This window comes from Dermochelys coriacea, chromosome 4, assembly GCF_009764565.3.
Source record: "Dermochelys coriacea isolate rDerCor1 chromosome 4, rDerCor1.pri.v4, whole genome shotgun sequence".
Lineage (NCBI taxonomy): Eukaryota > Metazoa > Chordata > Testudines > Dermochelyidae > Dermochelys > Dermochelys coriacea.
In genome coordinates, this window is record NC_050071.1 from 121009591 (window position 1) to 121027897 (window position 18307).

Consider the following 18307-nt stretch of genomic DNA (forward strand, 5'->3'; position numbering starts at 1 on the left):
GTTTTTGAAGCTTTTTTGTTGAAGTATAGCCACTCTTAGGTCTGTGATCGAGTGACCAGAGAGATTGAAGTGTTCTCCAACTGGTTTTTGAATGTTATAATTCTTGACGTCTGATTTGTGTCCATTCATTCTTTTACGTAGAGACTGCCATGTACATTGGCCAAACTGGACAGTCTCTACGTAAAAGAATGAATGGACACAAATCAGACGTCAAGAATTATAACATTCAAAAACCAGTTGGAGAACACTTCAATCTCTCTGGTCACTCGATCACAGACCTAAGAGTGGCTATACTTCAACAAAAAAGCTTCAAAAACAGACTCCAACGAGAGACTGCTGAATTGGAATTAATTTGCAAACTGGATACAATTAACTTAGGCTTGAATAGAGACTGGGAATGGATGAGTCATTACACAAAGTAAAACTATTTCCCCATGGTATTTCTCCCTCCCACCCCACCCCCCACTGTTCCTCTGATATTCTTGTTAACTGCTGGAATTAGCCTACCTGCTTGTCACCATGAAAGGTTTTCCTCCTTCCCCCCCCTGCTGTTGGTGATGGCTTATCTTAAGTGATCACTCTCCTTACAGTGTGTATGATAAACCCATTGTTTCATGTTCTCTGTGTGTGTGTGTGTGTGTGTGTGTGTGTGTGTGTGTGTGTGTAAATCTCTCCTCTGTTTTTTCCACCAAATGCATCCGATGAAGTGAGCTGTAGCTCACGAAAGCTTATGCTCTAATAAATTTGTTAATCTCTAAGGTGCCACAAGTACTCCTTTTCTTTAGACAAATAAGACTTTTGGATAAATAGTCTGAGTTTAAACTGACTCTGAGCCTTCTTTCTGATCACACAAACAGGGCCATCTGTCCAGTGGGGCCCCCAATCCTTGGACCTGCTGAGGCCCCGTAAGACTGATGTTTTCTCTGTAATGCTTTCACCTTGAGAATAAATGTTCTCTTAGAAAGTGCTGTGTGGTAACTCATAACTGTGGGCAATTTGCTTTCTCTTCATAGGCTATGAACAATTCTGAGTGCAGAGAGTCATGTTTGGGCAGTCTGGCTTGCTGGGGAACTCTTAGTATAGGTGGTGAACTTTGCAGCCTGTTAAAAACTCCAGTCAGAAGGGGGAGAGAGATGTGAGTCTCCGCCCAACAGAGGTGATGGTTGTGGAGCCAGAAGCCTAAAAGTGAGTGCCCATGGACGGGAAATACAGGTGCTGTTTCCCTCAACTGTGACAGTATAATTTTTGGAGATGTTTCAATATAAAGCTGAGGGGTTTTGGGGTTGGGGGGAGAAGAGGGGGATAGGGTGAGGGAAACAAATCTTTGAACTGTGAAATTGAGAGAGCTTTCTTAGGGTTCCCACCTCTCTCCCCTCTGATTTTATTTTTTTTTTTGTTTTATTATCCTAATCGGTCAGCATAAAAAAACAATTACAATTCATAAATTTGACATCTGATAGAGCCAGCTTATTAGCTGATAAACATATATACGCACTATAGCTGAGTGTATTCACACAGGATTTTGCGCTGGCTTAAAAATGAAATTAGATAAATAGTTGAACAAAACTGGTGTAATTTTGTGTAAACAAGCTGTCAGTGCATGTAAAACACAGACCTGTTTGATCAGTTTTAAATACTAATTACCTTCAAAAGGTCTGTTAAGTCAAAACCAGCTAAACAAGTTTTCTGGGTTACCTACCTGACAAAAGTTGTAAAATAGCCAGACTACTTAGCTGAGTGAGTGGAGAGTCATTTAATGACAATGGGTAAAATCCTGGTTCCAATGAAGATAACTGCAAAACTCCCATTAAAATTAATGGGGCCAGGATTTCACCCAAGAATTCCATGAATATAAACTCTGTAGGGTGGGAGAGAACAGAATTGTACGTGTCTTGTGTTCATAAAGAAAGACAAGGTTAGCGAGGTGATGCCTTTTATTGGACCAACTTCTGTTGGTGAAGGAGACAAGCTTTTGAGCTTACACAGAGTTCTTTTTCAGGGTCTGTTATAAACCCATTTGAAGTGGTCTTGTGTTAATTGTATCTGCATAATCTTGCACATTCTGAAAGCCATTTCTTTATCAGGAAGTGATATGTTGTAAGGGTGTGTCGTATGAATCAGCTGGTTTGTTTTGTATTCTCCATCTGCAGAGTCTCGGCTGTAACTAGCCAAGGTCCTAGGCAGTAAGTTATTACTCGGAGGAGAGTGATGTATATTGAAAGAAGACAGATTTTAGCCATGCCCTGAGAGGTAATATAAATGCCTTCTTCTAATTCTTCTGTAACTCCCCCCTAAATAAGCCAAACGATTTTTTTTTTTAAGTATCTTCCTTAATCCTTCTGCGATAAATCAGTTTAGGGTTGAAACCAAGAATGGAAGTTGGTCTAAAGGAAAACTTTTTAGAAGGCCTTGTGAATGAGTTGGGAACCCAGCATATGGCTGTAAGTGTAGTGTTTGTGGTACCATATTATTATAATATGGAGTGAACAAACGCCTCTTGAATATGCAGAGATTTGGGTCCCTTTCATTCAGTGTAAATTATCTTCCCAGCATGCACATTAGTTTTCTTTCTGGATTTTGAGCAAGAGCATAACAATAGAGGGTTTCAGAGAGAGAGAGAGTAGAAATACTGGCAAGTATCTTCAACCACTTGGGTGCACATAATTACCCAGGGTGGAACTTGTCTAGTGCAGAATATTCTTGCAGATTTTTGGTAACACTTAAACCCTAAAAGGAGGAGTAGAGGAGCCCCAATACTGAGAACTGCCTATGTAATTAGATTGCAAAATCCTCTTTTACAAAAGAGTTAAAGGCAAATTACAAAGGATTTGCTAAAGTTACAAATGGTCTTATAAGATTCCAATACCAAGAAGTGTATGGCTGATTATTAATGTATAGTTGTGTTAACAGAATCTCCTTTATCTCCTGAGAAATCTGAGCTTTCTGGGTTTCTGTCTGTATGCGAAAGTAACATTTAACAAAGGGAATGAAAAATACAGCATTGGAAAGAAAGGAATGGGTCGTAAAATTTATTGGTGCTTGTGTTGTCACTTGCTCTCTGTCCAAAAAAAAAAAAAAAAAAAAAAAAGGCTGTAGTTCAGATTCTTTAGGACCTTTTTTACACTCAACTGTACTGCTGTAACTATAGTATTATAGCTAAAGTGGTACAGCCCCCATAGGATGGATGCAGTTACAGTGATTATAAAAAGAAAAGGAGTACTTGTGGCACCTTAGAGACTAACAAATTGATTTGAACATAAGCTTTCGTGAGCTACAGCTCACTTCATCGGATGTATCCGATGAAGTGAGCTGTAGCTCACGAAAGCTTATGCTCAAATAAATTTGTTAGTCTCTAAGGTGCCACAAGTACTCCTTTTCTTTTTGCGAATATAGACTAACACGGCTGCTACTCTGAAACCAGTGATTATAAAGATGCTTATCCCACTATAGCTTATTCCCATAGCATAAGGGGAAATAAACTGTACTGGTTGAGGCACCTGTTGCATCTGTGGCCAGCAGAGTTAAGTACAATAAGTAGTTTAAAAAAAAAAAAAAAAAAAAATATGGGTGGTCACCACTCTGTAACTGGATCCAACCTTTGGATCCCAGCTTAGAAAAGCGGCCACAGAGACTTTCTCAGAGACGAAAAGGCAAACTGATGCCTCAACCTGGTGCCGCTGAAATCAAATGGATGATCACCAGGGCTTAATTTGTAATGAAAGAGGTGCTGGGGCTCAGGCTTCTTCTTTTTTTTTTGTTTTTGTTTTTTTTTGTTTTGTTTTTTTGTTTTTTTTACATTCATAACTGATGCGGCACGCCCAGAGGTGCCCGGGCGATGAACTGCCCAGCCTAGAGGTGATGGGATTCAGCCCTGGTGTGAATTCAGCACGGACTATAATCTGGTTACATGGCCATTCTTTGGCAGGAAAAAGGGTGTGAGCAAGAAATTTTAATCTTGGCAAAGCAACAGCTGGAGTTGCCCATCCCTACAGACTGTCTCCGGAATCCCAGCTGGAGATCCTTTTCAAAGGGAAAAGAGAACTATGAGAAAGGGGAACCATTGCCCCAAAATATTCCTCCCTTTCTCTCTATCCACGGCAGCCTGAAAACCTGAAGTAAAGAGACAGCTTTGAACCATAAGACGGCTGTAGCATATGATGTGAGAGGCCCTTTGAATTCATTTAGTTTGTTAGGTATAAGTTGTATTTTACATTTTTATTTTCTTGTAAACAATTCTTACTTAATGCCTCATAATTTGTAATCATTTAAAATCTTTCTGTATTTAATAAACTTATTTTATTATATCTAAACCAGTGTGTTTGGATTGAAGTGTTTGGGTAACTGCATTTGACATAACAGGATTTGTGCATATCATTTTAATGAAATGACGAACTTTATATGAGCTTGTATTGTCCAGGAGGGTGCTGGGCAGTACAGGATGCCCATTTCTGGGGAAGGTCTGGGATTGGGAGTTTGCTGGTGTTGCCTTGCACTGTAATTCATAAGAAGCTGGCTATAGCACTCATAGAATATAGCTGGGAGTAATTTATATGATGGGGTACTCAGTACATGATGATGGAGGCTGTATGAAAGCAGACCAGGAGTGGTAACTATCACAGCGAAGCCAGGTAAAAGGTACCCCAGGCTGGAGAATTGAGGGGACACAGCTGTCCAGATTGTACCTTGGGTAATGTCACATTTGCATCCAAGAGCTTTAAAAGGACTGGATCAGGAGCTCGCTGGACCTTTAATGTTGATTTTTCAGTAAGTCTTGGAAGTTCCAGAAGATGGGAAGAAAAGCTAATGCTGTGCCAAGTTTTAAAGAGGATAAATGGGGTGACCTGGGTCATTACAGGCCTGTCAGCATGATGTTGATCCTGGGCAAGATAAGAGTGGCTGATAAGGGACTAAATTAACAAAAGAATTAAAGATAGGTAATTGATACAAGTCAATGAAGGTTTATGAAAAATAGATCTTGTCAAACTTTCTTTTTTTGATGAAATTATAGATTTGGTTGATAAAGGTAATAGTGTTGACATAATGTACTTAGACTTCTATAAGGTGTTTGACTTGGTGCTGCATGATGCTTGGATTAATTGTATCTTCTAATTTTTTTAATGTGACTCATGTTAAGTTTATTAATACTGGCTAATTGATGGGTCTCAAAATGCAACTGTAAATGGGGAATTATCATCAAGCAGGTCTGTTTTCAATGGGGAGTTCTTGGCCCTATGCTATTTAATATCTTTATCAGCAACCTGGAAGAAAACGTAAAATCATCACTGATAAAAATTTGCAATGATGAAAAATTTGGGGGAGGGGTAACTAATGAAAAGGATAGGTCACTGATTCAGCACAGTTTAGATTGGTTGGTAAACTGGGCACAAACAAACAATATATACTTTTAATATGGCTAAATGTAAGTGTATACATCTGGAAACAAAGAATGTAGGTCATACTTAGAAGATGGGGAACTCTTTCCTGGGAAGAAGTGACTCTGAAAAAGTTTTGGGGGAGGTGGTTGATAACTAGCTAAACATAAGCACCCAGTGTAATGCTCTGGCCAAAAGAGCAAATGCAATCCTGGGATGCATAAACAGGGGAATGTTGAGTAGGAGTAGAGAGGTTTTTTATCTAGGTATTTGGTACTGGTGTGACTGCTTCTAGAGTTCTGTGTCTACTTCTGGTGCCTACAGTTCAAGAAGAATGTTGATAAATTGGAGAGGGTTCAGAGAAGAGCCATGAGAAAGATTAAAGGATTAGAAAGCATGCCTTATAACAGTGGTTTTCTCTCTTTCCAGGTTACTGTACCCCTTTCAGGAGTGTGAAGCCTAAGCTTCACCACCCAGGGCTCAAGCCCAATCCCAACTGCCTGAGGCTGAAGCATGTAACTTAGTTTCATGGGGGCCCCCTGTGACATGCAGTCCCAGGCAGTGGCCCTTCTTGCCACCCCCTAACACTGGCCCTGCACTTGCAACCCCCCAAAACCAATCCTGTGACCCCCAAGTTGAAAAACATTGATCTAGATGAGTTGCTGTACCCCTCAGAACACCTCTACATACCCCCATCAATACGTGTACCCCTGGTTATAAGGCAGTGGTTCATAGTGATATTCAAAGAGCTCAGTCTGTTTAGTTTAACAAAGAGGAGATAAGGGATGACTTGACTAGTCTGTAAATACCTACATTGGGAACAAATATTTCAATCTAGCAAAGGAGGATGTAATACCAGTTGCTGGAAGTTGAAGCTAGACAAATTCAGACTGGAAATAAGGCGTAAAAACGATAAGTAATTTACCATTGGAACAATTTACTAAAAGTCATGGTGGACTCTCCATCACTGACAATTCTTAAATCAAGATTGGATGTTCTTATAAAAAATATGCTGTAGGACAGAGGTGGCCAACCTGAGCCTGAGAAGGAGCCAGAATTTACCAATGTACATTGCCAAAGAGCCACAGTAATATGTCTGCACCCTGCTCCCAGCGCTTCCCACCCCCTGGCAGCCCTGCCAATCAGTGCCTCCCTCTCCTTTCCCACACCTCCCAATCATCTATTTTGTGGTGTGCAGGAGGCTCTGTGGAGGAGGGGGAGGAGCAAAGGCATGGCAGGCTCAGGGGAGTGCACAGGAAGGGGTGGGGTAGGGGCAGAGCCTGGAGCAGAGCCAGGGGTTAAGCAGTGGGCACCCCCCAGCACATTGGAAAATTGGTACATGTAGCTCCAGCCCCGGAGTCAGTGCCAATACAAGGAGCAGCATATTAACTTCTGAAGAGCCGCATGTGGCTCTGGAGCCACAGGTTGGCCACCCCTACTCTAGGAAGTTTTGTTGGGAAGTCCTGTGGCCTGTGCTATACAGGAGGTACTCCTGAAAGAATTCTGCACCGATGCAGAGGCACAGAATTCATATGGCCCACATATTTCTGTGCTCCCTGCGTAGAAAAACGCAAAAGATATCTGCGGGGGGGATGACAGGTCTCTTCCCAGACAGCACATCTGTTTCAGTGTGCCTGGAGCAGCTTCAGAGACGCAAATCACTGTGGGGGAGAGCGGGGAGGAGGCTTGGTCTGTGTGCCTACGGGAGAGACATTGATCGCTGTTGGGTGGCAGGGCTAGCCACAAGTCAGAGAGACTCTCTCCCTCTCTCTTGATACTGTGGCTCCAGGGGTGTGGAGGAGGGTAGGTCTTTTTGTTATGCAGGAGGAAGGCTTTGTCCCCAAGGCAGAAGTGTAGCAGCCTGCCTGCCTAGTAAAATGTAATTTCTTGAGGATTGAAAAAACACTTAATTTAAATATTAGTACTATGATACTGAAAAATGTTTTTAAGCTAAAAATCCCACGTTTTGTTAATGGTGCTGTTTAATTGATCCCATTCTCCCAGGCAGAAATGTAGCAACCTGTCTGCATAGTAACATTGTTAATTATTCTATTGTTTCAGAGTAGCAGCTGTGTTAGTCTGTATTCGCAAAAAGAAAAGGAGTACCGGTGGCACCTTAGAGACTAACGAATTTATTAGAGCATAAGCTTTCGTGAGCTACAGCTCACTTCATCGGATGCATTTGTTGGAAAAAACAGAGGAGAGATTTATATACACACACACACACAGAGAACATGAAACAATGGGTTTATCATACACACTGTAAGGAGAGTGATCACTTAAGATAAGCCATCACCAACAGCAGGGGGGGGAAAGGAGGAAAACCTTCCATGGTGACAAGCAGGTAGGCTAATTCCAGCAGTTAACAAGAATATCAGAGGAACAGTGGGGGGTGGGGTGGGAGGGAGAAATACCATGGGGAAATAGGTTTCAGAGTAGCAGCCCTGTTAGTCTGTATTCGCAAAAAGAAAAGGAGTACTTGTGGCACCTTAGAGACTAACAAATTTATTAGAGCATAAGCTTTCGTGAGCTACAGCTCACTTCATCGGATGCATTTGGTGGAAAAAACAGAGGAGAGATTTACACACACACACACACACACACACACACACACACACACACACACACAGAGAACATGAAACAATGGGTTTATCATACACACTGTAAGGAGAGTGATCACTTAAGATAAGCCATCACCCACAGCAGGGGGGGGAAAGGAGGAAAACCTTCCATGGTGACAAGCAGGTAGGCTAATTCCAGCAGTTAACAAGAATATCAGAGGAACAGTGGGGGGTGGGGTGGGGGGGAGAAATACCATGGGGAAATAGTTTTACTTTGTGTAATGACTCATCCATTCCCAGTCTCTATTCAAGCCTAAGTTAATTGTATCCAGTTTGCAAATTAATTCCAATTCAGCAGTCTCTCCTTGGAGTCTGTTTTTGAAGCTTTTTTGTTGAAGTATAGCCACTCTTAGGTCTGTGATCGAGTGACCAGAGAGATTGAAGTGTTCTCCAACTGGTTTTTGAATGTTATAATTCTTGACGTCTGATTTGTGTCCATTCATTCTTTTACGTAGAGACTGTACAGTTTGGCCAATGTACATGGCAGAGGGGCATTGCTGGCACATGATGGCATATATCACATTGGTAGATGCGCAGGTGAACGAGCCTCTGATAGTGTGGCTGATGTGATTAGGCCCTATGATGGTATCCCCTGAATAGATATGTGGACAGAGTTGGCAACGGGCTTTGTTGCAAGGATAGGTTCCTGGGTTAGTGGTTCTGTTGTGTGGTGTGTGGTTGCTGGTGAGTATTTGCTTCAGGTTGGGGGGCTGTCTGTAAGCAAGGACTGGCCTGTCTCCCAAGATCTGTGAGAGTGATGGCTCGTCCTTCAGGATAGGTTGTAGATCCTTGATGATGCGTTGGAGAGGTTTTAGTTGGGGGCTGAAGGTGATGGCTAGTGGCGTTCTGTTGTTTTCTTTGTTGGGCCTGTCCTGTAGTAGGTGACTTCTGGGTACTCTTCTGGCTCTGTCAATCTGTTTCTTCACTTCAGCAGGTGGGTATTGTAGTTGTAGGAATGCATGATAGAGATCTTGTAGGTGTTTGTCTCTGTCTGAGGGGTTGGAGCAAATGCGGTTATATCGTAGCGCTTGGCTGTAGACAATAGATCGAGTGGTATGATCTGGATGAAAGCTAGAGGCATGTAGGTAGGAATAGCGGTCAGTAGGTTTCCGATATAGGGTGGTGGTTATGTGACCATCGCTTATTAGCACCGTAGTGTCCAGGAAGTGGATCTCTTGTGTGGACTGGTCCAGGCTGAGGTTGATGGTGGGATGGAAATTGTTGAAATCATGGTGGAATTCCTCAAGAGCTTCTTTTCCATGGGTCCAGATGATGAAGATGTCATCAATGTAGCGCAAGTAGAGTAGGGGCGTTAGGGGACGAGAGCTGAGGAAGCGTTGTTCTAAGTCAGCCATAAAAATGTTGGCATACTGTGGGGCCATGCGGGTACCCATCGCAGTGCCGCTGATTTGAAGGTGTACATTGTCACCAAATGTGAAATAGTTATGGGTCAGGACAAAGTCACAAAGTTCAGCCACCAGGTTAGCCGTGACAGTATTGGGGATACTGTTCCTGACGGCTCGTAGTCCATCTTTGTGTGGAATGTTGGTGTAGAGGGCTTCTACATCCATAGTGGCTAGGATGGTGTTTTTAGGAAGATCACCAATGGACTGTAGTTTCCTCAGGAAATCGATGGTGTCTCGAAGATAGCTGGGAGTGCTGGTAACGAAGGGCCTGAGGAGGGAGTCTACATAGCCAGACAATCCTGCTGTCAGGGTGCCAATGCCTGAGATGATGGGGCGTCCAGGATTTCCAGGTTTATGGATCTTGGGTAGCAGATAGAATACCCCAGGTCGGGGCTCGAGCCATCACTCTCACAGATCTTGGGAGACAGACCAGTCCTTGCTTACGGACAGCCCCCCAATCTGAAGCAAATACTCACCAGCAACCACACAACAGAACTACTAACCCAGGAACCTATCCTTGCAACAAAGCCCGTTGCCAACTCTGTCCACATATCTATTCAGGGGATACCATCATAGGGCCTAATCACATCAGCCACACTATCAGAGGCTCGTTCACCTGCGCATCTACCAATGTGATATATGCCATCATGTGCCAGCAATGCCCCTCTGCCATGTACATTGGCCAAACTGGACAGTCTCTACGTAAAAGAATGAATGGACAGAAATCAGACGTCAAGAATTATAACATTCAAAAACCAGTTGGAGAACACTTCAATCTCTCTGGTCACTCGATCACAGACCTAAGAGTGGCTATACTTCAACAAAAAAGCTTCAAAACAGACTCCAACGAGAGACTGCTGAATTGGAATTAATTTGCAAACTGGATACAATTAACTTAGGCTTGAATAGAGACTGGGAATGGATGAGTCATTACACAAAGTAAAACTATTTCCCCATGAAGAAAAGGAGTACTTGTGGCACCTTAGAGACTAACAAATTTATTAGAGCATAAGCTTTCGTGAGCTACAGCTCACTTCATCGGATGCTGTAGCTCACGAAAGCTTATGCTCTAATAAATTTGTTAGTCTCTAAGGTGCCACAAGTACTCCTTTTCTTTTTGCGAATACAGACTAACATGGCTGCTACTCTGAAACCTGTTATTTCCCCATGGTATTTCTCCCTCCCACCCCACCCCCCACTGTTCCTCTGATATTCTTGTTAACTGCTGGAATTAGCCTACCTTGCTTGTCACCATGAAAGGTTTTCCTCCTTTTTCCCCCCCCTGCTGCTGGTGATGGCTTATCTTAAGTGATCACTCTCCTTACAGTGTGTATGATAAACCCATTGTTTCATGTTCTCTGTGTGTGTGTATATAAATCTCTCCTCTGTTTTTTCCACCAAATGCATCCGATGAAGTGAGCTGTAGCTCACGAAAGCTTATGCTCTAATAAATTTGTTAGTCTCTAAGGTGCCACCGGTACTCCTTTTCTTTTTGCGAATTATTCTATTGTTAGTTAACTGCTCCCATTCTCAATCAGTTCCCCCAGGAACATAAAAACCTGTAGAAGTCTGAAGGCCCCTACATTGTCAGAGTGATGTAAAGCCTTATAAATGACAGTAAGGGAATCAGCTAGGAAGATCTATGCGCTTTCTTACTTTTTTTCCTGTGCCAAAGTGGCACAGTGGGGTTAGATTTTTACTTATCCATTTAAAAAAACAAATCAAAACAAAAAAAAACATTTGAGGGCAAATAAAACATTTACCAAGCAGTCAATAAAATGTCAGGACACTTCCCAAAGTACCTAGCTAAGTCCAGGACAATGATTAGCAAAACTGTATGACTGTGTGTGAAAGTCTGAGCAATTTAAAAAGACATTCTACTTTTTTTTGGTTTGGTGTTCTGTAAAGTAATTTAAATGAAAATCCAGGATTATAACTGGAATGCAGGGTATTAGTTACCAAGTATATTTAACGTAACTTTCATGTATTTAGGAAATGCTGAATAGTTATTGTGATTTTTTTTTTCTGTATTGTAGTTTAAATAACTTACCAAAACAATTGAAACTGGTGTGATTTATATTGCATTATTTTGAAAAATAAAATTTGCAGAAATTTTTAATTTTTTGGTGCAGAATTCCCCCAGGTGTAACAGGAGGTAAGAGGAGATGATCAGTGGTCCCTTTTGGCCTTAGAATCTGTGAAGTATGACATACTGTTTAAGTGTTGGGAAATACTAAGTGAAGTCTGTTCTTTGAGATAAAGTTCAGAATCTTCTGTGGAGTTTTTACTTAATCTGTGTTGAAAATACATTTTACTATCACAAGTTCTTCTAGTAGGTCAGTTGATAAGTCTGCTTCATTTGCCTCCAATTCTTTACGTGCCTTTCCCAGACAGTCGTCATTCAGTTTGGGAAATACATGTTAGAAGCCACAGTTGTTTTGTGAAACCATTTTGAAAGTTTGTTTTCATTCCAGTGCAGAACAAAAACATGCCGGGAAATGGAAATGTAATCTTCCAGAGAGCTCTAGTTATCGGCCTTGAATTTTATTTAGTCTAGGAAATAGTTCTTAAGTCAAACAGAAAGAGCCCTTGTTGTTCTAAGTATACTGTCATTAATCCTGCCATGATGGTTGATGCTTTGTGTAGTGTTGAGCCTTGTTGCTCTTTCGTTTGGTTTGTTGATTAGCTGGCCACTTCATGCTAATTAATGTTCCTTATCAACTTAAATAGTTTGCATCCTATTGTTTTCCTTTTATCATTTTCAATAACTTCTATTAGCTCTTCAGTTAATTAGCCATAACAGTGGTCTTGTTTATAAGCAGAATCTGTGAAGAGTAATAGACTTCATCCTATCTAATTTTTCAATAATATCAGTGTTATTTGCAGTTCTGAGAATAGCTTTTGGTTTTGCTCCTGTACATCTTGTTTCAAAACAAAATTAAAAGGTCAGACTTTAAACATTCTTCTTGAATAGATGACCTACATGCTTTCTGTTTTTTTTTTTTCTTTTTTGATCCACTGTTTTATAGTAGACACTTGAAATGTTCTTTCTGATCACTCTATCCTTATGATATAAAAAAAACTACATTAAAAGAAAGTTAATAGTTATTTGTATTACCGTAGTGCCAAGGAGCCCTACTCAAGGACCAGGACTCCATTGTGCTAGGTGCTGTACAAATATAGAACAAAAAGGCTGTTTCCTGCCCCAAACAGCTTACAAACTTAAGTATAAGACAAGAGACATCAGATGGATGCACGGAGATTAGATCGGGTGCACAGTGAGATGATAATATGATTGTAAAGTCAAACATTCAAAATTTAGGAAATATCAAGTTTACAGTTGCCTCTGTAACCTTAATTCTCCTTCCTTGTGCATCCATCCTGTATTCTGAATGAGGAAGGTGTATTGTGGAAAAAATAGCATGGGATTGTGTAATTAAAGACTATATTGTTATGTATTTGAATGGGCAACCTTAATGTTGTATAGTGCTAAGCAATCTAAAAGTAGTGTTACCAGCTGTCCCTTATAAATGTGTAGATAAGTGTTTCAACCAACATGTCACTTATTTTTGACTCCATAGCAGTAGCTTTTGATTTCATCAGGTTTCCATCTCTGCCAAATGGACTTTTTGAAAGGTGCATTGATGACAGAGTTTCTTGGTTGATGACAGTTCTGTTGAGTTGACAACTCCTGTATATTTCAACCTCAAAAAGAGCCGCATGATTGTCTGCTCTCAGTAGATGAAACCACAAAGGTTTACCACAGGAAGACTATTGCCCACATGCTTTTCTCATCATGATTTTAGCTTTCAGTTTGGTCCTGTACACTTATGCCTTTCATACCTGATGTAAAGTTTGAGACTCTGGATATCCAGGTATTGCATTGCAAGCTATTTCAAATGCTCTATTGCTTCAGGTACTTTCTTGAATACCTAATTAGCATTTCTGAATCATTGTTTAAAATGTATCCATTTATTGTGCACGAGTTTTACAAGAAAGATTTATTCTCCAAGACAGTGGCCACTTGACACTGATATTATGGTGATGGGGCCAATCTATGTACATAGATTCTAAACATAGTTATGATGACATTGATGATTTAATCATCAATCAAACTAAGACCAGGTCATACATTTTTAAACATCACCGGCGCAGTGGCGGATTAGCCGCTGGGCCAAGTGGAAGGTCCCAGAAAAATGGGCATGCCCCGACCTGCTCTGCCCACCCGGCGCTTCCGCCAGGACGTGGGGTTGGGGCCCTGGGGCTTCCGCCTGCCCGGTGCTCCTGTTGGGGAGCAGGGGAAGCCCCCATGCCCCAACCCCATTTCCTTGGCAGGAGTGCAAGGGGTGTGTGGGGGGTGTGTGGGTGTGGTCGGGGGGGGAGACTGCAGGCAGAAGGGATGGCTTAGGGCTCCCACTTGCTGTTGCTCAGGGCCCCACAAAACCCTAATCTGCCTTCACACTGTCTGTTCTGTGGTAAACTGTGTTTAAAGACATGTTAATTAACCCATATTAGCTAACACATTTTGAAACATCATTTATTTTTCCAGTTTAGACAAAGCACTGTGTCTGGAGTAGAGTAGTTTTCCTGCCATTAGGTGACCTCTACTGCCTTCTAGTCAGTCCTGTTCTATCTACCTGTTTTTCCTGGGGGTCTAGTAGGATAATGACACCAGGAAGGGACGTTTAAGAGGAAAAGAAATTACTAGATTGTTTGTTTGAAACGGTTTTATATTTCTTTAAACCTTTTCTTTAAATACGATACAGACAATTTAAAATGTGTTGAAGCTTCAAAGCTCCTTTTCCTTTTGATTATGGACTGAGAGCAGTGTTCCCACTAACTTTTCGCACTGATGTGTGGAATGAATTTTATGTGCCTCGATATGGAGGTAATGTGTGACACATCACCTCCGTATTGGTGCAGCCGAGAGGTTGGGAGTGTGGGAGGGTGAGGGCTCCGGCTAGGGGTGCGGACTTTGGGTGCGGTCAGGGATGAGGGGCTCAGGGCTGGGGCAGAGGGTTGGGGTGAGGGCTCCGGCTGGGGCTGTGGGCTCTGGGGTGGGGCTGGGGATGAGGGGTTTGGGGTGCAGGATGCCCCAGGGCTATTGCAGGGAGGAGGACTCTCTGCCCAGGTCTTTCTCCCCGCAGCAGAACCTGGGCCATGGGGGAGAGTGTCTTTCCCCACAGCGGCAGCTCCGGGGGTAGGGCCACGGGATAGGTGCCTCTCCCCAACCGCGGCAGGTATGGGCCGGTGCTGGTTTGGGGCTGGGGGAGGGGTGCTTCTTCCCCGACTGGGGCAGGTCCGGGCTCAGGGAGGGGCACCTCTCCAGTGGCAGCCCTGAGCACCTGTGTGGCATTTAATAGGCTGCTGTGCAGCCATGCAGCTTAGGGGAAACTTGGACTGAGAGCTCCCAATTCTTTGGTCTTCCAAGTAGACATCAAGTAAAAATAGAGGACAAGATGTAATGTTCCCAACACTTTCAAAGTTTAAAAAAAAAAAAAGGCAGAAAAATCCAATAACGTTTCATGCTGCATTTATACCAGGTGAAGAAATAGAGGCATGACTTTTTTTTTTTTTTTTTTTATGACTACCTTTTAATTCTGTTTGCGGTGTTGTAGCCATGTTTGTCCCAGGATATGAGTCTGAGACACACAAGGTAGGTGAGGACCAACTTCTGATGGTAGAAGGTACAAGCTTTTGAACTACACAGTGCTCTGACATTCTGGTCACCTTCTCCAAACCTGAGGAAGAGCTCTGTGTAGCTTGAAAGCTTGTCCCTTCCACCAACAGAAGTTGGTCCAATAAAATGTATTACTTCACCTACCTTATCTTTTTTTCTTTGCATGCAAAGGCATGGAATGGAAAGTAATACATATATTTAGGGACAAGTTGACCAAGTTATACTTGTTATGGAAACCATGAAGCTAAATTTCCTGACTTCAGTGTGATTGATCTTATATTTTAATGTCAAATTAATGGAATGGGGGATTGTTGGGAGAAGCGTTCCATTTCTTGGTTATTTGGAGTTCATTTTTAAAAACTAGTTTCCATTATATCCTGAGCCTGGATTCAGTTCTAGCCTAGGATGTCTGTGAAACAAATTCTGATGAATAGTTTCTGCTACATTCACTCTCTAGAGAATAAACAATAACAAAAATCTGAAAGATGAAAAGCATTGTGTTGGGTATTGCTAGCATTTAATGGAAGCCTAGTTACACCCAAGCCAAAACCACAATTCAATAATTGCACACTAGCTTTAGGGGTACATTTATTAAGAGTTTTGAGGTACAGGATAGAAAGTGCTGAATGAATTTGAACATTGTCCTTTATGCTTTCTAAAAATATACTGAATTTGCAGTTCATTACCAAATGTAGCAACATTTTGTTAAATTTTTCTTAACTCTTAAATATTTTCTGCTTTCTTGTTCAGTTAGAGATTGTACTATCAGCTTCAGTGCATTGATGTAATGAGCTGCGGTTTGCAGAATAAAGATCTGCTCTTGTCCTCTCTTCTGTGTGTATTTTGTAAATTAAGGCATAACAGGAGGAAAAGGAGAGAACTGATTGGATGTGTTACATCTGCAGATGATTAACATGACTTCTGCAGCTTGCAGCTTCAGTGTTTGAGCATTCAACTGCAGACAGCTTTGATTGTGGAAGAGAAAGAAAGCAAGAGGGAGGAACATATGATAGCCTTTTTAATTTTAATGGTATCTGATCTCCTTGATGCATGCATGTTCAGTGGTTTTTCTTTGGAATCAAGACAATGAAGGTCTTTAATTTTATATTATCGAATCAGCAAGGCCTTAAATGATGTAAGGTGAAATGGGGTTCCAGTGTAACTGTCTCTGAAGAACTGCGGCTTTCATGGTGAGTGAATGTAGTAGACTGATGCTCGGAATTTATGCAACATCTTAGGCAGTATATTACAAAATAGTATATTATTTGCAGCACCACCAAAGAGAATGGTAAGCTGTTAATATGCTGATTGCTAGTAAAAACAAAATAGGCTAGAGACTAGCTTTCAAATGCATAGTTAAAAATGTAAACCTTAAGATAATCTTCTGTAGGTATTAAAATCCTTTTTAAAAAAAAATATGTAAAATCAACTCTCAAAAGGAGAATATTTTCTTTGTGCAGAGCAAGGTTGTTTAGCCATGAAATACATTGAAGTACTATATCTTCATGAAGGTGGTGATTAAGGAGAATATACCACTACTAAATGAAAAATAATCCAGCTGTTTTGCACCTTTAGCAAGATCAAAACAGATGTTTGTTTAGATTTAATCTTTAACTCGGTAGCTTTCGAAATAAACACACACTATATAAATAATTTCCAGACCCCTTATACATCATGCTTCAAAATACTTATTCGTAATGAGGTGTAAAGCAAGCAAAATGTGTGCATGTTGTTATTTAACTATTTTTGTCACCTTACTTAAAATTTTAAAGTAGACCTGCTGTCACAGCACATACCTTAAAAGCTGATGTGGAGAGTTTGTCTCAAATGGTTGTTTCATCTATATTAATTGAACATATATGTCTATTACTATATTGGTTTAATATCCCTTAACCTGTATATATTTATAAACAAGTAAGAGGAATGAACTATTATTTTAAGAGCTGCTCAGCAATTCAAGAGGTATTTGCTAGTTACAGAATGTCAGCATGTACAGATCTTGCTACACTCTCAATCAACAAATATTCTTAATGTGAATTTGTGTATAGTTCAGAATCTACTTCATAGCTGTATCTTCAGAGTCTGCTATGCCAGAGACTGCATCCTCTGTTCATTAACATGAGGATTATTTAACAGCTGTTGTCTTCTGATTTTTTTTAATATAACAAATTTTGAAATGAGTTGTGAATATTGACTGTCTTGTCGTTTTTACTCCTTTTTTGGATATTGCTTGAAATGGTAAAAATACTACTGACAATTCATAGAATCATAGAATCATAGAATATCAGGGTTGGAAGGGACCCCAGAAGGTCATCTAGTCCAACCCCCTGCTCAAAGCAGGACCAAGTCCCAGTTAAATCATCCCAGCCAGGGCTTTGTCAAGCCTGACCTTAAAAACCTCTAAGGAAGGAGATTCTACCACCTCCCTAGGTAACGCATTCCAGTGTTTCACCACCCTCTTAGTGAAAAAGTTTTTCCTAATATCCAATCTAAACCTCCCCCATTGCAACTTGAGACCATTACTCCTCGTTCTGTCATCTGCTACCATTGAGAACAGTCTAGAGCCATCCTCTTTGAAACCCCCTTTCAGGTAGTTGAAAGCAGCTATCAAATCCCCCCTCATTCTTCTCTTCTGCAGACTAAACAATCCCAGCTCCCTCAGCCTCTCCTCATAAGTCATGTGCTCTAGACCCCTAATCATTTTTGTTGCCCTTCGTTGTACTCTTTCCAATTTATCCACATCCTTCCTGTAGTGTGGGGCCCAAAACTGGACACAGTACTCCAGATGAGGCCTCACCAGTGTCGAATAGAGGGGAACGATCACGTCCCTCGATCTGCTCGCTATGCCCCTACTTATACATCCCAAAATGCCATTGGCCTTCTTGGCAACAAGGGCACACTGCTGACTCATATCCAGCTTCTCGTCCACTGTCACCCCTAGGTCCTTTTCCGCAGAACTGCTGCCGAGCCATTCGGTCCCTAGTCTGTAGCGGTGCATTGGATTCTTCCATCCTAAGTGCAGGACCCTGCACTTATCCTTATTGAACCTCATTAGATTTCTTTTGGCCCAATCCTCCAATTTGTCTAGGTCCTTCTGTATCCTATCCCTCCCCTCCAGCGTATCTACCACTCCTCCCAGTTTAGTATCATCCGCAAATTTGCTGAGAGTGCAATCCACACCATCCTCCAGATCATTTATGAAGATATTGAACAAAATGGGCCCCAGGA

General features: G+C 41.5%; 1 protein-coding gene across 5 annotated transcripts in view; it reads left to right on the top strand.

The window, feature by feature from the left end:
• TBC1D14 (TBC1 domain family member 14) overlaps positions 1-18307 on the top strand; it is a 119968-nt gene that overhangs the window by 48505 nt on the left and 53156 nt on the right. The window contains exon 1 of one of the 5 annotated variants that reach the window (XM_038400299.2): positions 14991-16269. The exons of 3 other annotated variants lie outside the window; for them this stretch is intronic. In XM_038400299.2, coding sequence (XP_038256227.1) covers positions 16267-16269 — 3 coding nt within the window. In that variant the 5' untranslated portion in view covers positions 14991-16266. Of the gene's footprint in view, positions 1-14990; positions 16270-16361; positions 16368-18307 lie in introns of those variants that run through there. One more of the 5 variants, XM_043512486.1, reaches the window with a different exon arrangement.